This window comes from Leucoraja erinacea, chromosome 38 (assembly GCF_028641065.1).
Source record: "Leucoraja erinacea ecotype New England chromosome 38, Leri_hhj_1, whole genome shotgun sequence".
In the NCBI taxonomy this organism is placed as follows: Eukaryota; Metazoa; Chordata; class Chondrichthyes; order Rajiformes; family Rajidae; genus Leucoraja; species Leucoraja erinaceus.
Genome location: NC_073414.1, coordinates 6,625,858 through 6,650,840, shown reverse-complemented (window position 1 = coordinate 6,650,840; position 24,983 = coordinate 6,625,858). Strand labels below are relative to the sequence as shown.

Below are 24,983 nucleotides of genomic sequence, written 5' to 3'. Positions count from 1 at the left end.
CCAAGCTCCAGCTACAGTACATCGGTCTGGCACGTTGCAGCTCTCTGGACTGGCAACATGGACACGATCACATTCTGTTTGTCAAAATGACCAACACCTGTCATTTTAACCTAATTCCTTAACTTAATTTCCCTTCACTGCGACTGCAACCTGGACCTTGCTATATAGTTCCAACAACTTGTGTTCTGAACCGTCTTTGGTTTTTCCTTGTTTCTAGATTCAGATTCAATTTTAATTGTCATTGTCAGTGTACAGTACAGAGACAACGAAATGCATTTAGCATCTCCCTTGAAGAGCGACATAGCAAACGATTTGAATTAAAAAAATAAATAAAATAATAAATAAACAAAGGGGGGGGGGGGGGGGGGGGGGGGATTGGCAGTCACCGAGGTACGTTGTTTAGTAGAGTGACAGCGGCCGGAAAGAAGCTATACACTATTTCCAAACACATCCGACATGATTAACGAACATTCACCACCCTCTTAGAAGGCACTAAAAGATTTGGTGTCCTCTAGACTCTACTGATCTCTTCCCCCATATAGAAGCATATAGAAAAAATGTAACGTCATTCATTCCTTCCTTCTATCCCGCGATGCGGCCAGTTCTGCTGAGTTACTCCAGCATTTTGTGTCTATCTTCGGTGCAATTCCTTCCTACACACTTGGGTTGAATTGCCTGCTCATGCTGTGATGCTGATGGAATAGCACAGGTCTGTAATTGCTTTGTTTCTCTGCTCGGACCAGAATGCCAACTAATGAAGACCGAGAGGCCACGGCCCAACACGTTTATCATTCGGTGTTTGCAGTGGACGACGGTGATCGAGAGGACTTTTCACGTCGACACGCCGGATGAAAGGTGAGGGTGGGGTGAAGGTGTAAGGCAAAGGCCTTGCTTTAACATCACGGATCCTCCTTCCCCTGGAGGTGGAGTCTTGGTCACCTGTGAAGTGCGTGGCCTGGCCTTCAGTTTATATAATGTTTGTGGTGCATCTATTAGACAATAGACAATAGGCCATTCGGCCCTTCGAGCCAGCACCGCCATTCAATGTGATCATGGCTGATCACCCCCAATCAGTTCCCCGTTCCTGCCTTCTCCCCATATCCCCTGACTCCGCTATCTTTAAGAGCCCTATCTAGCTCTCTTGAAAGCATCCAGAGAACTCGCCTCCACCGGCCTCTGAGGCAGAGAATTCCACAGACTCACTACTGCCTGTGAGAAAAAGTCTCTGTTCTAAATGGCTTACCCCTTATTCTTAAACTGTGTGGCCCCTGGTTCTGGACTCCCCCAATATCGGGAACATGTTTCCTGCCTCTAGCGTGTCTAAACCCTTAACAATCTTATGTTTCAATGAGATACTCTCTCATCCTTCTAAACTCCAGAGTGTACAAGCCCAGCTGCTCCATTCTCCCAGCAATTGACCCTGTTGTGTAGATGCAAGGGGATAAGATGCAGCATGGATGGCTGATGAGCGGGAGACATATCCTCTTCCGTAGCAGCGCCACATAGTTGAGTCTGTTTCAGGGCCTGTCCCACTTTCACGACCTCTGCCGAGTTTGCCCTTGACCCGTACTCGCAGCATGGTCGTCACGAAGTCGTAGGTAGGTGGTGATGCTTATCATAGGTACTCGTGGCATCAAGTAAGTCGGGGCGTTTTTCTAGCCTGATGAAAAATGTCTACGAGTAAAAAAAGGTCGTGCATTAGGTCATAGACATAGAAACATAGAAAATAGGTGCAGGAGTAGGCCATTCGGCCCTTCGAGCCTGCACCACCATTCAATATGATCATGGCTGATCATCCAACTCAATATCCCGTCCCTGCCTTCTCTCCATACCCCCTGATCCCCTTAGCCACAAGGGCCACATCAAACTCCCTCTTAAATATAGCCAATGAACTGTGGCCTCAACTATCTTCTGTGGCAGAGAATTCCACAGATTCACCACTCTCTGTGTGAAAAATGATTTCCTCATCTCGGTCCTAAAGGATATCCCCTCTATCCTTAAGCTGTCATGAAAGTGGGACAGGCCATTAGCATCTCCCTCCCAACTTGCCCTGCCATTGAGGGTGGTCGTGGCACAGATTTGTTCATCTGCATCGCTGTCTTAACTACAAAAAAGGTTGAGGTATTTAATTTGTAATGTTTACTAGGTTTTCTTTAAGGATCCAGTTGAATAATTTGTACCACTGAGCGATCCTTTTTATTTTTCATTTTTCAAGCAAAATATTTGTCCTTCACCAGTTTCAGTTAGAAAACCTAAATTCAGTTGGTGGTTTGTACTCCATAATAAAGAAGAACTGTGTGCCTGGCAGCTGTTGTGGTGCAGTTGGTAAAGGCAGGGCATAGTGGCGCAGCTGGTAGAGCCTCTGTCTCACAGTGCCAGGGACGCAGGTTTGATCCTGACATCGGGTGCTGTCTGTGTGGAGTTTGCATGCTCTTCCTGTGACCGTGAGGGTGTTCCGGTTTCTCCCCATATTCCAAGACTCGCAGGTTAACCAGCCTCTGTAAAATTCCCCGAGTGTGAAGTGAAGAACTGGAGTGAACGGGTGGTCAATGGCTAGTACCAACTCGGTGGGCCGAAGGGCCTGTTTCCATGTGTTGCCTTTCAGTTTTGGTCCCCTAATTTGAGGAAGGACATTCTTGCTATTGAGGGAGTGCAGCGTAGGTTGACAACATTAATTCCTGGGATGGCGGGACTGTCATATGCTGTGAGAATGAAGCGGCTGGGCTTGTACACTCTGGAGTTTAGAAGGATGAGAGGGGATCTTATTGAAACACCTAAGATTGTTAAGTGTTTGGATATGCTAGAGGCAGGAACCAGGAGCCACAGTTTAAGAATAAGCGGTAAACCATTTAGAACGGAGACGAGGAAACACGGAGAGTGGTGAGTCTGTGGAATTCTCTGCCTCAGAGGGCGGTGGAGGCCAGTTCAAGAACTAGATAGAGCTCTTAAAGATAGCGGAGTCAGGGGAGAAGGCAGGAACGGGGTACTGATTGGGGATAATCAGCCATGATCACATTGAATGGCGGTGCTGGCTCGTAGGGCCGAATGGCCTACTCCTGCATCTATTGTCTAAAAATCACTGAATTGCTCTTTGTTCCCGGTTTCTCCAGAGAGGAGTGGACACGAGCCATTCAGACGGTTGCCAATAGCTTAAAGCACCTGGAGCCGGGAGATGACCCGATGGATGACAAAGGTGGTTCCCCCAGTGACAGCTCGGGAATGGAAGACATGGAAGTGTCGATGTTGAAGTCGAGGAATAAAGTGGTTAGTGCATAGATTAATCTGTGTGAAGCGTTACTTATCTTGTACCGTCCCCGTTCAACAGCGCATCCCATCTGGGGCCGGGAACTCTGCGGCACCTCTGGGCCGGTGAATTCCCTTATGGCAGGTACTCGGGAAGACTCGCTAACGGCAAGTAAGCGTGGGAAGACTCGTGAAGATTTTTCAACGTGTTGAAAAATGTCCACAAGAGCCCCGAGTACTTGTGAGCGGCCATTACCGTAAATCTCCGAGTTGGAACAAGGAAAACTTGGGAGAACTCTTGAATGAACTCGTACAGTGGGACAGGGCTTTGACTCTTCCAATGCCGGGTTTGTCGTCTCCCGGCCTTAGGTTAAACTTTACTCCCCCTCGACTCTGTTATAGCGGACTATTGGCAATAACGGCCACCATTCTCCTCCCTCCCCGTGGTCCATAATGTGAGGGTTTACTGTATTGGCCTGGGGGACGACAGATGGCACAATGGGCTAAGTGTTCGGCTGGCGACCGGAAGGTAGTCGGTTCGAATCCCGCTTGGAGTGCATACTGTCGTTGTGTCCTTGGGGCAAGATACTTCACCCACCTTTGCCTGTGTGTAAATGTAATAAATGTAAATGTATGTGAAGCACTTTGGGGTCAATGCAAGTTGACTAAAAATGTGCTATATAAATAAGATTATATATATATTGTGCATCTGAAGGAGATGGGCTGGATTCCTGCTCGGTGATCCATTGCTGAACCCTCTCCCATTAGTGTGTGAGAAAGAACTGCAGATGCTGGTTTTAATCGAAGGTAGACATAACATGCTGGAGTAACTCAGCGGGTGAGGCAGCATCTCTGGAGAAAAGGAATGAATAAAATGTGAATTTGTGGAATTCCCTGCCACAGAGGGCAGTGGAGGCCAAATCACTGGATGGATTTAAGAGAGAATTAGATAGAGCTCTAGGAGCTGGTGGAGTCAAGGGATATGGGGAGAATTCAGGCACGGGTTATTGATTGGGGACGATCAGCCATGATCACAATGAATGGCGGTGCTGGCTCGAAAGGGCCGAATGGCCTCCTCCTGTACCTATTTTCTATGTTTCTAAAATTGGGACGGTTTACTGTACATAACTGGTGGTATGTAGCTCGGTGCACAGAAGGTGAAAGAATGATGTGATTCTATTTACTAAACAGCCTGAATGTACCAACACTTCTGACCTTTAGTTCAGCCCCATTTGTGTTTGATTTGGTCAAAATACTGTGGCCGTCTGACAAGGGGGTCCTGCTTGCAGAGAATGAAGGATTTTGATATTGAAAGTTGGATGGGGAGGGCACCTGGCAAAGTTATTCTGAAAGAAAAGGCCACAGGCGTTATTATGCCATGAAGGCCGGAAAGGTCATTATCGCTAAAGCACCTATTCACTTCCTCTAGAGTTTCATTTGTTTCTAGAGCTTTTGAAGGGACTAGGATTCCATCACTATCTCGCTGTTTCCATGACAGGAGAACTTGATGATAGCCTATTTGCTAAAAACCTGAATGTCCTTACACTTCTGCCCTTTCCTTCTTTGCCAGTTCAGTTTAGTTTATTGTTCCGTGTTCTGAGTGAGAGTGAAAATCGCTTGTTGCGTGCTAACCAGTCAGCAGAAAGACAACACATGATCACAATCGAGCTGTCCACAGTCCATAGATACATGATAAAGGAATAGCGTTTAGTGTAAGGTAAAGCCAGCAAAGTCCGATCAAGGACAGTCTGGGTGTCACCAAAGAGGTAGATGGCAGTTCAGCACTGCTGTCTAGTTGTGGTAGAATGGTTCAGTTGCCTGATAACAGCTGTGAAGAAACTGTCCCTGAATCTGGAGGTGTGTGTTGTCACACTTCTATCTTTTGCCTGATGGGAGAAGGGGAGCGCACCCCACCCATTCCCAAACCCTTAGTTCCACTTGGGCCTTTCTGTATAGATGGTCTCGTCATGTGTCCCAAGTTCTGGTCTCCAAATGCGACTTTTTCATGTCGTATCCCCCTTCTCTGCCTCCGTCTGCGCTGAGGCCTAATGGCGGAGCTGGCGGCCTCCAGCCTGCGACCGACCCCGAGGCTCCGGAGGCAGAGCCAGCCAGGACTTACCAACGAGAGGCTGGCCGTCTTCGGGGCTGAGCAGCTGGCCCGACTTGCTGGTGCGGCAGTTCTGGCTTTCGGCGGCGGCCTGGGGCTGATTTTGCAGCGGGGCCCGGAGCTGGGGCAAATCCTGGAGCTGTTGCAGCGGCCCGGTCGGAGACGAAAGGACCTGGAGCAGCGATGATCACAGAAGCTGGGGCGGCGGCTGGAGCTGGGGCAGCGGCCCAGAGATAGACTGCAGGACCCGGAGGGGGCAGCGACCTAGCGTTCGGCCTGGAGTGGGGCAGCGGCCCAGAGCAGAGACTGCAGGACCCGGAGCTGGGGCAGCGACCTGGAGTCTGGGGGTCAGCGACCTGGAGCTGGGGGCAGCGACCTGGAGCTGGGGCATCGGCCTGGAGCTGGGGCAGCGGCCCGGTGCGGAGACTGCAGGACCTGGAGCTGGGGGCAGCGGCCCAGAGCGGAGACTGCAGGACCCGGAGCTGGGGCAGCGACCTGGAGCTGGGGCGGCGACCTGGAGCTGGAGCATCGGCCCGGAGCTGATGCTGTGGCGGGCACTCTCGGAGCGGGGATGGCGTTCCGGCTATGGCAGCGGGAGAGGGAGGGGGGGAGAGCGGGGCCTGGATCGCCGCCTCAGCGCCAAGGAGGGAAGAGATGGAAACTAAACTTTGCCTCCATCACAGTCCATGTGCTTGGTGAACTCACTGTGGTGGATGTTTAATTGGTGTTTATTGTATGTTTTGTTATTATTGATTCTGTGTATGACTGCAGGCAACATAGTTTCGTTCAGACCGTAAGGTCTGAATGACAATAAAGGATCTATCAAATTTGAGGAAGGACTGTCTTGCTATCGCGGGAGAGCAGCGTAGGTTCACCAGGTTAATTCCCGGGATGGCGGGACTGTCGTATGTTGATAGAATGGAGCGATTGGGCTTGTATACACTGGCATTTAGAAGGATGAGAGGGGATCTTATTGAAGCATTTAAGATTATTAAGGGATTGGACACGCTAGAGACAGGAAACAGGGGCCAGAGTTTAAGAAGGCCATTTATCATTATCCTTTGTATTGTCATCATGCAAAGCAACAGTTGTACAGTGCAAAATGAGAAGACGTTTCCCAGGGAATACTGGAGATTCGCACATAAAAACTTAAACATTTCCCGCATAAATAAAAACAATCCAGTTCCTGATAAAAACAGTACGAATAGTTTTAAAAAGTGCAGGTAAAAAAGCAACATTAAAATACAAGGGGGAAAAAAAACCAAAACGGAGATGAAGGAAACCTTTTCACCCAGAAAGTTGTGAATCTGTGGAATTCTCTGCCTCGGAAGGCAGTGGAGGCCAATTTTCTGCATGCTTTCAAGAGAGTTAGATAGAGCTCTTCAAGATAGCAGAGTTGGGGGGATATGGGGAGAAGGCAGGAACGGGGTACTGATTGGGGATGATCAGCCATGATCACGGTGAATCGAAGGGCGGAATGGCCTACTCGTGCACCTATTGTCTATTGTGTCATTGCTTTCAATTGCCTCTCCACATGCCCACTAGTCACCATGCCCTTCCTTGGGTTGCCCTGCTTTCCCATCGACATGTTATCACATACAGCAGTATAGTGGAAGGCTTTGTCTGTTTGCATGCTATCCAACCAAATCAGCCAACACTATACATAAATACAATCGGGTCAATCTCATGAAACAGTAGGTAGAGCAAAGAGGAAGTCCCAGAGTGCGGAATGTAGTTTTTCAGCATTCATTGGAATGGCTATAGACCCCTAAATGCACAATTTACTTCTTGATGGCTAAGCTGCCTTCCCTTCTCGGATCTGATGAAAAGCTTTTTTACGTTTGTATTTGACAACTAAAGCTCGAGGTGAATGAATCTAGTCTGTAGAGACACCGAAGGGCTGTCCCACTTACGCAATTTTTTTCGGCGAATGCCGGCACCCGTCGTAGTCGCAGCAGGTGGCCGAAAATGTTCAACATGTTGAAAATCCAGCGGCGACCAGATAATGGTGCGACTCTTTGGGCGACTACTCACGACCATACAGGCTTCACCCCGCGACATAGGGGGTTTGAGTATAGAAGCTGGGATGTAATGTTAAAATTGTACAAGGCATTGGTGAGACCAAATCTGGAGTATGGTGTACAATTTTGGTCGCCCAATTATGGGAAGGATGTCAACAAAATAGAGAGAGTACAGAGGAGATTTACTAGAATGTTGCCTGGGTTTCAACAACTAAGTTACAGAGATAGGTTGAATAAGTTAGGTCTTTATTCTCTGGAGCGCAGAAGGTAAAGGGGGGACCTGATAGAGGTCTTTAAAATGATGAGAGGGATAGACAGAGTTGATGTGGACAAGCTTTTCCCTTTGAGAATAGGGAAGATTCAAACAAGAGGACATGACTTCAGAATTAAGGGACTGAAGTTTAGGGGTAATATGAGGGGGAACTTCTTTACGCAGAGAGTGGTGGCGGTGTGGAATGAGCTCCCAGTGGAAGTGGTGGAGGCAGGTTCATTGGTATCATTTAAAAATAAATTGGATAGGCATATGGATGAGAAGGGAATGGAGGGTTATGGTATGAGTGCAGGCAGGTGGGACTAAGGGGAAAAAAATTTGTTCGGCATGGACTTGTAGGGCCGAGATGGCCTGTTTCTGTGCTGTAATTGTTATATGGTTATATGGACATGTCGCCTGTATGGTCGTGAGTATTCGCCCCAAAGAGTTGTACCTTTTTCTGGTCGCTGCTGGATTTTCAGCACATACATGTTGAACATTTTCGGCTACCTGCTGCGACTGACGGGTGCCGCGTAAGTGGGACAGGCCTTCAACAGTGGTCCAGTTGTCACGCTAGATCACAGGAGTTGAGAGGCACTGAAAGAACCAACCAGTTATTTCTCTCTCCAATTCCCACCACACCTCCTCCAGGTCCCTCAGATTAATAATAATAATAATAATTTTATTTATAGAGCACTTTAAAAACAAACAGAGCTGCAACAAAGTGCTGTACATCACTAATCATTGACAAAAAAGTTAATACACACCAAAAATAATAATCAAAAGAAATAGTAGGAAAAGACATGTAAAATAAAGAAACATCAAAAACACCACAAACAGAAGCAAAGCCTCGGGCATGGTCAAAAGCCAGGGAGTACAAATGTGTTTTAACACTGGATTTGAAGATGGACAGTGAGGGGGCCTGTCTGATGTGCAACGCCAGGGTGTTCCAGAGTGCCGGAGCAGCAACAGAGAAGGCTCTATCCCCTCTGAGCCTCCGACTAGACCTCGGTACCTCCAGGAGCAGCTGACCAGCTGACCTGAGGGACCGGGCAGGAGCGTATGGGTGGAGCAGCTCAGAGAGGTAAGGCCAACCTGGGATTATTGAACATCCTGCGGTCTAGGCATAAGCTCAGGGGCGACCGTGCCTTTGCGGTTGCAACTCCTAGACTGTGGAACAGCATCCCCCTTCCCATCAGAACTGCCCCTCCATCGACTCTTAAGTTGAGAATTAAAACTCATCTTTACTCTCAAGCCTTTCTTGACGTCTTCTGAGGGAGGGCTACATGTATGTATTAATGTATGTACTTAATCTATGAACCACTGTTGTATAACGTTAGTACCTCCACCAATGTAAAGCACTTTGGCCAACGAGAGTTGTTTTTTAAATGTGCTATAGAAATAAAACTGACTTGACTTGACTTGATCCCAAAAAGATCTGCTTCCTTGCCTGTTGAACCCATGTCCCAGGGAAGTCTGTCTAATTGAGAAAATGAAAGCTGTAACTATTAATACTTTCTGTTGCGTTCATAGGATGAAGTCGCCCACACTGTTACAGAGAGCAGAGTTTTACAGAACACAAGACATCCGTTTTTAACAGTAAGTGCAGTAACATCTACTAGTTTCTCATCGATACCACCCTGTACTTTGCAGTTTCTGTTTACATAAAAATATGTTTGCTACAGGACAGCAGTATTTATAGTGAAAGCAGCTCTTTGTGATGGGATATTTAAATTTCCCTTGTACTCGCAAATTAAGTCCAATATTTATTCTGCCTGTGTTCAAAAAGCTCTTCACCACCCCCAGAGACTTGCTAAGATGAGTGATTTCCTGGAGCGTTGCTCTCCTTCCCCCAATCTTGGACGTTTGATCGAAGGGAGAAGAATGTGGAAGTGGAGTGTAACGTGTGTGTGTGTGTGTTCATTAGTTTAGTTTTGGGATACAGCGCGGAAACAGGCCATTCGGCCCACCAGGTCCATGCCAGCCAGTGGTTCCCCCACACATTAACACCATCCTACACCCACCAGGGACAATTTTATTTACACACATTTACCATGCCAATTAACCTACAGACCTGTACGTCTTTGGAGCTTGGTGGAAAACCGAAAAATTCAGAGAAAACTCACGGGGAGAACGTGCAAACTCCGTACAGACAGCACCCGTAGTCGGGATCGAAGCCGGGTCTCCGGCGCTGCATTCGCTGTAAGGCAGCAACTCTACCGCTGCGCCACCGTGACCGGCCCGAGTTATAGGAACCGAGTTAGGCTATATGTCCCTTCAAGTCTACTCCACAGTTCAATCATGGCTGATCTATCTTTCTCTCTCAACCCCATTCTCCTGCCTTCTCCCCATAACCCCTAGAATCCATACTAGTCACAAATGGTACAAATCTAGCAATCTCCACTTTTAAACTAAATAAATAAATAGGTAGATAAGAATTGAGATATCCATTGGCTTTTGTGGATATCAGCCTTTTGTGGCAATGAATTCCACAGATTCACCACCCTCTAACTAAAGAAATCCTTCCATCCTTCTGAACCTTGTAGTCGGCAGGGCAGTACTCTGCATATCGCCAACTTGGACAATTTTATATTTTTATCAAGCCAATTTACCAACAAACCTGTACGTCTTTGGAGTGTGGTAGGTAAACCGAAGACCTCGGCGAAAACCCACGGGGAGAACGTACAAACTCCTGTTGTCGGGATCTAACCCGGGTCTCTGGCGCTGCATCTTGCTGTAAGGCAGCAACTCTGCCGCTGTGCCACCGTGACTGCCCATCTCCTTTCAAACGTTGTCGTTTTTATTTTGAGGCTGTGCCCTCTGGTCCTAGACTCCACTGCTAAATGGAAACATCCCTCCACATCCACTCTATCCAGTGTGTTTATGTGTGCGCTTTGGTTTAGGAGTCCATGGCACGTCCCCCAGCTTGGTTTTATTTCTCGTGTCAATGCTTTGGATTTTTATTCCTGATGTATACGGTGCAGCTGGTAGAGCTGCTGCCTCACAGCTCCAGCAAGGTGGGTTCAGTCTTGATCCCCCCCCTGGTGCTGTCTGTGTGGAGTTGGCACATTCTCTCTGAATGCCTTGCAGTCTATGCTCTGATTTCCTCCCACATCCAATATAGAGGATTGGTTAATCGCCTGCTGTAAATTGCCCCTAGAGTAGGTAAGTGGTAGAATTGTGTGTGTGTAGCGCGCGAGTGTGTGGAGCGCGTGTGTGTGTGTGGAGCGCACGTGTGTATGTAGCGCGCGAGTGTGTGGGTGTGGAGTGCGTGAGTGTGTGGGTGTGTGTGTGTGAGTATCGGGCTAGTGTAATTAGATACCTGATGGTTGACACTCGTTTCCATGAATCTAGACTCTGCTAAGCCCATTTGTTGAAGTTTCTGTGCTGTACCTCTAAACTAAACAATCCGTATTGGAGACACAGCACAGAAACAGGGCCTTTGGCCCATCGATTCCGCGCCAACCAACAATCCCGGTACACTAACCCTATCCCAACACACCAGGGACAATCTCCAATTATACCAAGCCAGGCCCAACGCATCACCGGTTCCACGCTCCCCTCCATTGAGTCTGTCCAAAGCAAGCGCTGTCTGCGGAGGGCGCTCAGCATCGCCAAGGACTGCTCTCACCCCAACCATGGACTGTTTACCCTCCTACCATCCGGGAGGCGCTACAGGTCTCTCCGTTGCCGAACCAGCAGGTCGAGGAACAGCTTCTTTCCGGCGGCTGTCACTCTACTCAACAACGTACCTCGGTGACTGCCAATCACCACCCCCCCCCCCCCCCGGACACTTATTATTTTTTATTCAAATCGTTTGCTATGTCGCTCTTCAAGGGAGATGCTAAATGCATTTCGTTGTCTCTGTACTGTACACTGACAATGACAATTAAAAAATTAAAATTGAATCTGATAGACTACAAACCTGCACGACTTTGGAGTGTGGGGGGGAAACCGGAGCACCCGGAGAAAACCCCCGCAGGTCCCTGGGAGAACGTACAAGCTTCGTAGTCAGGATTGAACCCGGGTCTCTGGCGCTGTGAGGCAGCAACTCTACCGCTGTGCCACCAGTCCCCAGATGTATTTTCAGAATCTTCTGCAATGATTTCTCTTCCTTCGCAGACGCTGAAATATGCCTTTCAGACCAACGACCGGTTATGTTTTGTCATGGAGTATGCAAACGGTGGCGAGGTAGGTGCTTTGACTTTATATCCCACCTATAGTGGGGCTGGTGTTGGGGACTGGGTTCTTGGCTGAAGCTGCCATCAGGTTGACTTGTCCCAGTCTGGGCAATCTGGAGACAGTGAGGCCTTAGCACGTGCCGATCCCAATCCTTCCCCATCTCTGTTTGCTTGCTGCTGCTGGGGACATGAAGATCGTTTAGCAAACAAAATGTGGTGGTGTTGGCACATAGTGACGAGTCATGCACTTTATGCTGTCACATTTAATGCCCATTGAATCACTGCCAGAACAGCTTGCTTCATATGTTCAACAAGGAACTGCAGATGCTGGAGAATCGAAGGTAGACAAAAATGCTGGAGAAACTCAGCGGGTGCGGCAGGATCTATGGAGCGAAGGAAATAGGCAGCGTTTCGGGCCGAAACCCGATGGGTTTCGGCCCGAAACGTTGCCTATTTCCTCCGCTCCATAGATGCTGCCGCACCCGCTGAGTTTCCCCAGTCTACCTTCAGTTTGCTTCATGATACAGCTTCCTTCTTTCGATGAATCATGATGTCTGCATGATAAAACCGGTCTTTGTTCCTCTTATCGTTCTACACATGATATTGAGGAAATCTAAATCACCTATGGTACGGTTTTCATTCTTTTTCATTGTCACTTGACATTCCTCTCTAACGCAGCAGTTCTAAGTCGGGTATCTTGCCAGGGTTAGACGCAAAATGCTGGAATAACTCGGCGGGTGAAGCGGCGTCTCTGGAGAGAAGGGTTGGGGCGACGTTTCGGGTGGAGACCCTTCTTCAGGCTGATCCTGAGAGGGGTGTTGGCTACAGAGAGGTTCTTAGTTCTACGTTTAATTTTCGAGGTACAGCGCGGAAACAGGCCCACCGATCGGTGATCCCCGCACACTAACACTGTCCTACACACACACACACTGGGGACAATTTACATTTGGACCGAGCCTGTACGTCTTTGGAGCATGGGAGGAAGTCGGCGATCTCTGCGAAAACCCACGCAGGGCACGGGGAAAACGTACAGACGCCATACAGGCAGCGCCCGTAGTCAGGCTCGAACCTGGGTCCCTGGCGCTGTAAGGCAGTAGCTCTGCCACTGTGCCGCCTTAACAGGCTCGTCAGAATGATTGAGGCAATTTGAGGACAGGGTGTGTACTTGGGCAGAGGCCCATTGTGAGGATTAGAGGTGAGCCAAGTGTTTATATTCAGTCGGTCAAGACGGGCTACCTCTGCTGGTTGAGGAGTCCGAATCGGGGTGAATTAGTGTAAGATTGGAGCCAGGTTGTGCTGAGCTGAAGGGTCTCGACCCGAAACGCCACCCATTCTTTCCCTCCAGAGATGCTGACTGTCCCGCTGAGTTACTCCAGCATTTTGTGTATATCTTCTCTGCTGAGTTGAAGGCAGGGCCCACCACATAAAGCATGGTGGAAATGTTGAGGCCTTTTCTCCCTTTCATGCAAATGATGTTGAGGCCTTTCCCATCCCAGCCCACACCCCTTTAAAACAAATCTGAGGCTAGTCATTTGAATAAAGCTAAATTCAGATTAATGGTATATTATGTTCAACCTGAAGCATTAATGCTGCATCTCTCTTTCCACAGATACTGCCTGACTTATTAAAGTTTTCCAGCATTTTGTTTTTACCTGAGAATAATAGGTTTTTGTTGGGGCATTGTAGATTGCAGAATCAAATGTGTTTAAATGAATGAATTAATAAGTAAGTTTATTGGCCAAGTATTCACATACAAGGAATTTGCCTTGGTGCTCCGCCCACAAGTAACAACATGACACACAGTGACAGTTGGGAATGACACATAAAACAGTAAACATTAATAATAAAACATTATCGATTAAACATGTTGATTAAATAAAATTCCTGGGCAAAAGGAGGCTACAGATTTTTTGGTTATTGAGTAGAGCTACTACTCATGGTAATGCAGGTCCATTATGAAATAGGATGGGTTTTGATAGAGGAAGGCTCTCCTTCAGTTCCTCTTCTTGCTCCCTCAGCTCTTCTTCCACCTCTCACGAGAGCGGGTTTTCACCGAGGATCGCGCTCGGTTCTACGGGGCCGAGATCGTGTCTGCCCTGGATTACCTCCACGACAAGAACGTGGTCTACCGAGATCTGAAGGTTGGTGTCCGCCCATTATGTATAAATCCTTTGTGTTCACAAGCGCTCCTGGCAGCGGGTAGGGGTGAAGTGCAGTTGTACAGGGTCTTGGTGAGACCACACCTGGAGTATTGCGTACAGTTTTGGTCTCCTAATCTGAGGAAAGACATTCTTGCCATAGAGGGAGTACAGAGAAGGTTCACCAGACTGATTCCTGGGATGGCAGGACTTTCATATGCAGAAAGACTGGATAGACTCGGCTTGTACTCGATGGAATTTAGAAGATTGAGGGGGGATCTTATAGGAACTTACAAAATTCTTAAGGGGTTGGACAGGCTAGATGCAGGAAGATTATTCCCAATGTTGGGGAAGTCCAGAACTAGGGGTCGCAGTTTAAGGATAAGGGGGAAGTATTTTAGGACCGAGGTGAGAAAATCATTTTTTACACAGAGTGGTGAATCTGTGGAAATCTCTGCCACAGAAGGTAGTTGAGGCCACAGTTCATTGGCTATATTTGAGAGGGAGTTAGATGTGGCCCTTGTGGCTAAAGGGATCAGGGGGTATGGAGAGAAGGCAGGGATGAGATACTGAGTTGGATGATCAGCCATGATCATATTGAATGGCGGTGCAGGCTCGAAGGGCCGAATGGCCTACTCCTGCACCTATTTTCTATGTTTCTATTATGGTGCCTTTTTTACCTCACAAAATGTCCCAGAGACTTGTGTAACCATGCTGGTAGATTATTGATTAGGTCAAGACTAGTCAGGTTATTCAGGGTGGGAAATTCCATAGAGGGTCTAGACACACAAAATGGCCGCCGCTGACTGAGCTGTCCCACTGTATCTAAAGCTATTGTGCTCTGTTTACCTTCAGCTGGAAAACCTCATGTTGGATAAAGATGGCCATATCAAGATCACGGACTTTGGTCTCTGTAAGGAGGGGATCACGGACGGAGCCACCATGAAGACCTTCTGTGGAACCCCAGAGTACCTGGCTCCTGAGGTGAGTTCTTCCAACCACTTTCCCTCCACGGAGACAAAAAGTGCTGGAGAAACTCAGCGGGTGAGGTAGCATCTATGGAGAGAAGGAATAGGCGACGTTTCGGGTCTCGACCCGAAACGTCGCCTATTCCTTCTCTCCATAGGTGTTACCTCACCCTCTGAGTTTCTCCAGCATTTTTTGTCTACCTTTGATTTTTCCAGCATCTGCAGTTCGTTCTTAAACACTGCCCCTCTGCATATATAACTTCTTAAAATTAGACAACTTTAGTCATAGAGCGATACAACGCGGAAACTTGTCCTTCGGCCCAACATGTCCCACTCGCTCACATTTGGCTCATATCCCTCCAAACCTGTCCTATCCATGTACCTGTCCAACTGTTTCTTAAACGTTGGGATAGTCCCAGCCTCAACTACCTCCTCTGACAGCTTGTTCCACACACCCACCATCCTTTGTGTGGAAAAAGTTACCCTTCAGATTCTTATTAAATCTTTTCAACTTCTCCTTAAACCTATGTCCTCTAGTCCTCGGGCAGGTGAGAGTAGTGTAGCAGGGACATGTTGGCCGGTGTGGGCATGTTGGGCTAAAGTGGTTCAACTTTTGACTAGGTTTTACTAGAATGTTGCCTGGGTTTCAACAACTAAGTTACAGAGATAGGTTGAATAAGTTAGGTCTTTATTCTCTGGAGCACAGAAGGTTAAGGGGGACTTGATAGAGGTCTTTAAAATGATGAGAGGGATAGACAGAGTTGATGTGGACAAGCTTTTCCCTTTGAGAATAGGGAAGATTCAAACAAGAGGACATGACTTCAGAATTAAGGGACAGAAGTTTAGGGGTAATATGGGGGGGAACTTCTTTGCTCAGAGAGTGGTGGCGGTGTGGAATGAGCTTCCAGTGGAAGTGGTGGAGGCAGGTTCATTGGTATCATTTAAAAATAAATTGGATAGGCATATGGATGAGAAGGGAATGCAGGGTTATGGTATGAGTGCAGGCAGGTGGGACTAAGGGGAAAAAAATAGTTGTTCGGCACGGACTTGTAGGGCCGAGATGGCCTGTTTCCGTGCTGTAATTGTTATATGGTTATATAACTTTGGCCATAGTTAGAGATCAATAAGTCAGTCCTTCCTGTGTTTTTGATCTTGTACCACCCTAAACAATCTGTTTTAATTGTTTCTGAGCCTCTGCGGACAGCTAGTCCTGTGCAAACTCTGCCTGTTCCACCATAATCCTTGTGCGTCCACTTCCCCTTCCAGGACTGTTAGTCGTAGGGTCCTACAACATGGAAACAGGCCCTTTGGTCCAACCTGCCTATGCTGATCTATACTAGTTCCACCTGCCGACATTGCCCCACAGCCCAGGGAGGCGGGGGGGGGGGAGCAGTGGTAGAGTTGCTGCCTTACAGCTCCAGAGATCCAGGTTCGATCCTGACCACGGGCGCTGTCTGTGTGGAGTTTGCACGTTGTCCCTGTGAATGCATGGGTTTTCTCCCGGCGCTCCCGATTCCTCCCACGTTCCAGGTTAATTGACTTCTGTGGATTGTCCCTTCTGCGTAGGATAGGCATACGAGTGGCTTCTGGTTGGCGCAGACTGGGTGGGCTGAGGGACCCGTTTCCACGCTGTATCTCAAAACTAAACTAAAGTCGGGAGGGTTCAATGCAGATCATAGCCAATTGCCCCTATACTGTTCACCAGCTTGGGGGTTTAAAGCTTAAAGATGTCCTGAGCCACCTCTGCACATTTCTGACAATGCCTCTCATCTCACCGCAGGTGCTGGAGGATAATGACTATGGGCGGGCTGTGGACTGGTGGGGCCTTGGAGTGGTGATGTACGAGATGATGTGTGGCCGGCTGCCCTTCTACAACCAGGACCACGAGAAGCTCTTCGAGCTCATCCTCATGGAAGAGATTCGGTTTCCACGCACCCTGACCCCAGAGGCCAAATCGCTCCTCTCGGGACTCCTAAAGAAAGACCCCAAACTAAGGTAAGAGCATGGTAAGGCTGCGTCCTTCAGATTGCATTACCCAACCCACCCAACTCGGTCAAACCAGCCCCGTCTGGTCCAAGTGTTGTTTCCATTCAGCCAGAGAGTTGTGGATTTGTGCAAATCACTGCCACAGAGGGCAGTGGAGGCCAAATCACTGGATGGATTTAAGAGAGAGTTAGATAGAGCTCTAGGAGCTAATGGAATCAAGGGGTTATGGGCAGGCAGGCATAGAAACGATCAGCCATGATCATAGAAACGTAGAAAATAGGTGCAGGAGGAGGCCATTTGGCCCTTCGAGCCAGCACCGCCATTCATTGTGATCATGGCTGATTGTCCCCAATCAATAACCTGTGCCTGCCTTCTCCCCATATCCCTGCCTTCCCCCATATCTAGTGGGGGAAAGTCTGCAACCAGAGGCCAATGCCTCAGATTTAAAGTCCGTTCTTTGAGGAAGGAGATGAGCAGGGATTTCTGTAGTCAGAGAGTGGTGGATCTGTCTAATTCATTGCCACAGAAGGCTGGGGAGGCCAAGCCAATGGATATTTTTGAGGCAGAGATAGATAGATTCTTAGGTAGACAAAATTGCTGGAGAAACTCAGCGGGTATGGCAGCATCTATGGAGCGAAGGAAATAGGCAACGTTTCGGCCCGAAACGTTGCCTATTTCCTTCGCTCCATAGATGCTGCCGTACCCGCTGAGTTTCTCCAGCAATTTTGTCTATCTTCGATTTTCCAGCATCAGCAGTTCCTTCTTGAACATAGATAGATTCTTGAAGTCTATTCTTGGAGTCTGAAGAAGGGTTTCGGCCCGAAACGTTGCCTATTTCCTTCGCTCCATAGATGCTGCTGCACCCGCTGAGTTTCTCCAGCTTTTTTGTGTACCATAGATAGATTCTTGTTTAGTACGGGTGTTATGGGGAGAAGGCAGGAGAATGACGTTGAGAGGAAAACATACATCAGCCATGATTGAATGGGGGAAGTAGCCTTAATGGGCCGAATGGCCTAATTCTGCTCCTATCACTAATGAACTTATGGAATACATTTGTATATTCCCATATTTATATGGGAATATTCGCATATGAATATATAAATATAATGCTCTGAAATATAACAAAGGTCTTAAGCCGAAACGTCATCCATTCCTTCTCTCCAGAGATGCTGCCTGTCCCGCTGAGTTACTCCAGCATTAATAATCTTATATGTTTCAATAAGCATCTGCAGTTCCTTCCTACACAGGATGGGTTAGTGTTGGCTTGTTATCTGTCAGCCTGTCAGTTTTCAAGAGAGCTAGATAGGACTCTTTCAGGGGATATGGGGAGAAGGCAGGAACGGGGTACTGATTGGGGATGATCAGCCATGATCACATTGAATGGCGGTGCTGGCTCGAAGGGCCGAATGGCCTACTCCTGCGTTTATTGTTTATTGTCTATCACATGCGGTGAGATGCAATGACACTGTGCTGTGCGTGGTATCCAAGCCGGCAATGCCACAGGTGGGTGCGCTGTTCAGATGAGGCTGGCCTGGTGTAGGTTCAAGTGACTGATGTTCTGTTCATCTCTCCCCTTGCCTCTAGGTTGGGGGGTGGACCAGAGGATGCGAAAGAAGTAATGCACCACAAGTTTTTTGTTCCTGTCAGCTGGCAGGATGTCGTGGAGAAGCTGGTGAGAGCCCCAGAGCATTTGGCACTCATTCACTGTTAAGGGGCGAAGGGGTGGAGGGAGGAGGTGGGTGGTGTTTGGACAGTGATCGGGATCTTTCTCAGCAGTCTGTCAGACTTGGAGATGAAGAAACTGCAGGCGCTGCTAATCCGGAGTGAAAGTGTTGGAGGAATTCATTGTGTCTGGGGAGGGAATGGACTGAGAATGATTTTGGTCCAGACCCTGCTTACTGCAGACTTCAGACTCCGCTCGAAAGAGCTGTCCCGACCCGAAACATCATCAGTCCATTCTCTCCACGGATTCTAGACACAAAATACTGGGGAATCCCAGCGGGTGAGGCAGGATCTACGGAGAGAAGAAATTGACGACCCGATTCCTCCTCTCCATAGATGCTGCCTCACCCGCTGAGTTCCTCCAGCATTTAGTGTCTACCTTCTATTTTACAAGCCTCTGCAGTTCTGTCTTCAACACTCTCCACTTGACCCGCTGAGTTCCTCCAGCACTTTGTCTCAGACTTGACTGTGCGGTTCACGCCACCATCTTTCAATACTTTGGAGTCATTTGAAACCCAAACTCTTTTAGTTTGCGTTCAGTAAAATCTCGCAAAGAGCATCAGGGTTGATTGTCCTGAGTTGAAATGTTTTTCTTTCTTTTCTAAGGTCTATTTCTTAATTCTTTTCTCTAACTAATGGGTTTTTTTTGGGGGGGATTTTTTATTGATCGCTCTTTTCACTAACAAAACTTTCTCCCAATTTATCTACTTTATTTATTTCTATTTTTCCTGAAAGCTTAAAAAACGAGGGGTATAATAAATGTAATAAGATATATCTGGCTTGTAATACTGTAATTTACTGAACTTCTAATAAATAAAAATATTTAAAAAAAAAGAAAAAAAAAAAGAAAGGGTGATTGATGCCTGAGGGAGGGGAGATGAGTATCTGACCGTGGGGGTTGGTGTGTGTGTGTGTGTGCGTGAGTGCTGGATGGGTGTGTGGGGAGAGAGACCCAGGGTGTGAGATGGCAGTGGGAGGCATTGTACAGGGGTAGGTGGCTCCCACTAGTGCTCTGGCTGCTCGGCTCTGAGCACGGGTGGCTCTACACCCAGTGGCCGTTTGCTGTGAAGATTCCACTGTCACCCGGCTAACACCTCCTGTTCTCCGTTCAGCTTGTGCCACCTTTCAAGCCCCAGGTGTCCTCCGAGACTGACACGCGATATTTCGACGACGAGTTCACAGCAGAGACGATAACAGTCACCCCCCCAGACAAATGTGAGTAACTCGATGCCTGCACGTCAGTACTGTTTGATTTGTGTGTTGTTAATGTTAGTCATAGCCGCACAGTACAGAAACTCCCCTGCTGCCTTATCTAGCGACACTAATCACATTTATCTGCATCAGGACTAACTTCTATACCTTGCACATTCAAGTCTGCCTCTTAAATGTAGTCCTTTAGCTTAGACTCCGAGTCTCTCACTCAACAGTAAAACATCCTTCCATTACTACCATGTATCACCAAGCCATATTTGGATTGAGTTAACCAATTGCTTAGGATTCCACCTGGACCAGCCCTTTGTGCACAATCTTGTCGAATGCTTTTGGAAAGTCCTTTCAAACAGTCCTTACTTGAATAACATTGATAGCCTATCTGTTGTCTCAAAACTTGAATCACATTCATTTCTGTCCTGTCGGAGTGAGGCCCAACGCAAATTGGAGGAATCGCACCTCGTATTTTGGCTTTGGCAGCTTGCACAACAGTGGTATGAATATTGATTCCTCTAACTTCAAGTAACCCTTGCTTTCCTTCTCCCTAGTCCTCCAACTAATTGCATTGTCCTCCAGATTAATTTTACTGATTGGATGTCTCCTTGTCACCTTCCCCACGGCTCACAATGAACCATTCCACGTTTCCGTGATCAACGTCTGCCTTAATCTGTCTTTTTCACACCTTACCCTTCCATATCTCTCTCTCTCCATTGACTCTCAGTCAGGAGAAGGGTCTCCCTTCGTCACCGAAATGTCGCCCATTCCTTCTCTCCAGAGATGCTGCCTGCCCTGCTGAGTTACTCAGCATTTTGTGTTTATCTTTGGTGTAAACCAGCATCTGCAGTTCTTTCCTACACGTTGTATGTTCACTCCCCATATTCAAAAACGGTCCTGGCATTTGGAACCCAGCGAGCATGTCTCAGAACCATGAGTATGGGGCTGTTGAGGGCAGCAGGTAGGCAATAGGTGCAGGAGTAGGCCAATCGGCCACTCGAGCCAGCACCGCCATTCAATGTGATCATGGCTGATCATCCCCAATCAGTACCCCGTTCCTGCCTTCTCCCCATATTCGCTGACTCCGCTATCTTGAAGAGCCCTATCTAGCTCTCTCTTGAAAGTATCCAGAGAGCCGGCCTCCACCGCCCTCTAAGGCAGAGAATTCCACAGACTCTCCACTCTCTGTGTGAAAAAGTGTTTCCTTGTCTCTGTTCTAAATGGCTTACCCCTTATTCTTAAACTGTGGCCCCTGGTTCTGGACTCCCCCAACATTGGGAACATGTTTCCTGCCTCTACTGCCTTCCTGCCTTTTTTCCTTCCATTTTTCTCCTACTTCTGCAATCTCTCCAGAATATTTTCCGCACTTACTTGCATTCAATCAACCCCAAAGGGCAAAAGGCTCTCTTTAAATGAATGTCACCTCAAGATGTTCTTAGTTCAATTTCAGGTCATGACAATAAACTCTCTTGAATCTTGAGGTTTGTTTGAAAGATTTGAGAAAAATTCAAAGAATGGTGTCCAGATAGAGAGCGTGTTTTTCAGAGTCTAGAGATCTTGCAAATGTCCACACTATAATGACGATGGAGTAAAAGTCTCCCGGGGTCGTCTCAGATTTGTTTTGAGGCACTGGAAAAAATACTCTGAAATAAAAGCTTCTATATAGTGGGTAAATTGTCCTAATTTCACTGAGTGCATTTTAATCTATAATGGCGGGGGAAAATCAGTATTGGAAAAAAATGCTTTAATGCTATGAATTAACAAACAATGATATACTGATCCAACATTGATATTTATAACTTGAATCTTTGCACTCTGATTTTCCACTAACATGCAAATTGTTTGTGTAATGTACAAGATTTTAGAATTGGAAGGAAATTTGCTTTAAGTTCATTGAGCTGCCTTGATGTTGCGGTTAAGTATCTGTCCCACGTATGCGATTTTTTTGTTCTTCCGGCGACATGTTTGGTGGTGAGTAGTCGCCCAAAGAGTCGCACCTTTTTCTGGTTGCCGCTGGATTTTCAACATGATCGAAATTTTCGACAACCTATGACAGGCGCCGAATAAAATTGCGTAAGTGGGACAGGCCCTTTAAAGTGTTTATCTTGTCGGCGCAGTGGGTAGTGCCGCTGCCTCTCAGCACCAGAGACACGGGTTCAATCCTGACTGCTGTCTGTGTGGAGCTTTCACCTCCTCGCTGTGACCACGTGGGTTTGCTCCAGGTGCTCTGGCCTCCTCCCACATCCCAAAGACGTGTGGGTTAATTGGCCTCTGTAAATCGCCCCTAGTGTGCAGGGAGTGGATGAGCAAATAAAATAACATAGAACCAGTGAACGGGTGAGCATTGGTCGGCGTGGGCTGAAGGGCCCGTTTTCATGCTAAACTATCTCCAGAACCAGGGGTCACATTTCGAATAAAGGGGAGGCCATTTAAGACTGAGGTGAGAAAAAACCTTTTCACCCAGAGAGTTGTGAATTTGTGGAATTCCCTGCCACAGAGGGCAGCGGAGGCCAAATCACTGGATAGATTTAAGAGAGAGCTCTAGGGGGCTAGTGGAGTCAAGGGATATGGGGAGAAAGAAGGCACGGGTTATTGATTGGGGATGATCAGCCACAATTACAATGAGTGGCGGTGCAGGCTCGAAGGGCCGAATGGCCTCCTCCAGCACCTATTTTCTATATTTCTATGTTTCTAAACTGACACTTAACAGCTTGGGGACAGGCCCTTCAGCATACTGTATCTGTGCTTAACATGACTGGAGCACCTGGCAAAAACCCACGCGGTCACAGGGAGAACGTGCAAACTCCGCACAGACAGTTTGCCCAAGCTCGGGATCAAACCGGGTTCTCTGGCGCAGTGAGGCAGCGTTTCGAACCCAGTGAGCCCAGCGTTCGACTACTAACGGCTGAAGATGGACAAAAGTGCTGGAGAAACTCGGAGTATAGAAGTTGGGATATAATATTAAAATTGGTGAGACCAATTCTGGAGTATGGTGTACAATTATAGGAAGGATGTCAACAAAATAGAGAGAGTACAGAGGAGATTTACTAGAATGTTGCCTATGTTTCAGCAACTAAGTTACAGAGAAAGGTTGAATAAGTTAGGTCTTTATTCTCTGGAGCGCAGAAGGTTAAGGGGGGACTTGATAGAGGTCTTTAAAATGATGAGAGGGATAGACAGAGTTGACGTGGATAAGCTTTTCCCCATTGAGAGTAGGGAAGATCCAAACAAGGGGACATGACTTCAGAATTAAGGGACAGAAGTTTAGGGGTAACATGAGGGGGAACTTCTTTACTCAGAGAGTGGTAGCTGTGTGGAATGAGCTTCCAGTGGAAATGGTGGAGGCAGGTTCGATTTTATCATTTAAAAATAAATTGGATAGGTATATGGATGGGAAAGGAATGGAGGGTTATGGTCTGAGTGCAGGTAGATGGGACTAGGGGAAAATAATTGTTCGGCACGGACTTGTAGGGCCGAGATGGCCTGTTACTGTGCTGTAATTGTTATATGGTTATATGGTTATAACCTTTCAGGGTTTCGGCCCGAAACGTTGCCTATTTCCTTCGCTCCATAGATGCTGCTGCACCCGCTGAGTTTCTCCAGCACTTTTGTCTACCTTCGATTTTCCAGCATCTGCAGTTCATTCTTAAACACTAACGGCTGAATCTCTTTCCCCTCCTGCAGTCGACAGCCTTGACCTGATGGAGAGTGATCAGAAAGCCCACTTTCCCCAATTCTCCTACTCGGCGAGTGTACGAGAATAACGCCCGCAAGCAGTACCAAAAAAATCAAACCGCCACCTCCTCCTCCTCCTCCTCTCGTCATCCGGAGAAGGCAATTCTACAAGATCCCAAAACTCCAGCTTTTCCAACATCGGTCTCCAGCTGCCAGCTCGGAGTCCCAGGAATGCAGACGTTGAGTGGAAGCATCCTAGCAGTACACTTATTCTAGCAATTGTTTTTATATATGTGTGTGCGTGCGTGTGTGTGTGTGTGTATATATATAAAAAAACATGCTCGCAGTGAATCTTCCACTGCTGTAAAAGCCACGGTTTGGGAAGGTTTGTGCATATTTTAACGAGCATCTGTACAGCGAGGGTCTTGCCTCTAGTGGGCCCTGGCTCACTCCTGTGCTACTGAGTTGCATCGTATCACCAGTCAAACCTTTCATCTTTTTAACAAAAAAACGGATTACTTCTCTATTTTGTTCCTTGGAACGCACATGTGAAAACTCATTGAGGTGGCTCGTGGACGCACACACAGGCGCGTGCATGCGTGCGTGCGCTCACACAGTTACACACACACACACAGGCGCACGCATACACACAGGTGTGCAAACACACACACAGGTGTGCAAACACACAGGTGTGCAAACGCACATGCGCACAGGCGTGAAAACATGCACACAGGCATGCAAACACAGGTGTGCTAACACGCACACAGGCATGCAAACGCAGGCGTGCAAACACACAGGTGTGCAAACGCACATGCACACGGGCGTGAAAACACATACGCACAGGCACGCGCACACACACAGATCCACACTCGCACACACACTCACAGATGCACACTCACAGATGCGCGCACACACAAATACACACACAGGCGCGCACACACACAAATGCATATGCGCGCACACTCTGGTCTGATAGAGCAGAGCTAATGCTGGGGAGAGATGGGTTGGAGGGGGAGGTTCCTGAGCATTGCAGTTCATTTTGATCATTGGAGGCCGCTGTTTGTAGACTTAATGTCAGAACTCCCCTGCTGTTTCTATAGTTCTAGTTCCCCCCCCTTTTTTTTGTAGGCCAGGCCAAGCAGGGAGAGGCGTAGGGAGGTGGAGCAGCCTAGGCCTGCAGCTCCCTTACAACCAGTGTGTGTGTGTGTGTGGGTGGTGAAATCCATTCTATTGTCCAACTTACCGAGGTGCTATGGCCTGGCTTTAACAAAGCCACTCTCTCTGCCCTGCCCCAGCCTGCCCCATGCGAATGACCCAGAGCAGCAACACCCCCAGGCTCAGCGCAGATTGAGACTGGTCTTGGGCTGCGATGTGAACTCGTAGAAAGAGCGGGGTGACAATTTTGTGTCTGGGTTTTGAAACTCCTCCGATCGGGCTAGACTGCAGTTTCTACCCTTCTGTGGTCATGATCGCTAAAGATTCTGGACAT

At 47.8% G+C, this 24,983-nt stretch overlaps 1 protein-coding gene across 1 annotated transcript in view; it reads left to right on the top strand.

Moving 5' to 3' along the window:
• LOC129714205 (RAC-beta serine/threonine-protein kinase-like) overlaps positions 1-24,054 on the top strand; it is an 81,146-nt gene extending 57,092 nt beyond the window's left edge. Inside the window, 12 exon segments of the mRNA XM_055663730.1 lie at positions 744-855; positions 3,111-3,264; positions 4,533-4,608; positions 4,611-4,651; positions 9,155-9,220; positions 11,744-11,812; positions 13,821-13,943; positions 14,796-14,924; positions 16,689-16,903; positions 18,479-18,566; positions 19,729-19,831; positions 23,504-24,054. Coding sequence (XP_055519705.1) covers positions 744-855; positions 3,111-3,264; positions 4,533-4,608; positions 4,611-4,651; positions 9,155-9,220; positions 11,744-11,812; positions 13,821-13,943; positions 14,796-14,924; positions 16,689-16,903; positions 18,479-18,566; positions 19,729-19,831; positions 23,504-23,583 — 1,256 coding nt within the window. The 3' untranslated portion in view covers positions 23,584-24,054.
• The last annotated feature ends 929 nt before the right edge of the window (positions 24,055-24,983 follow it).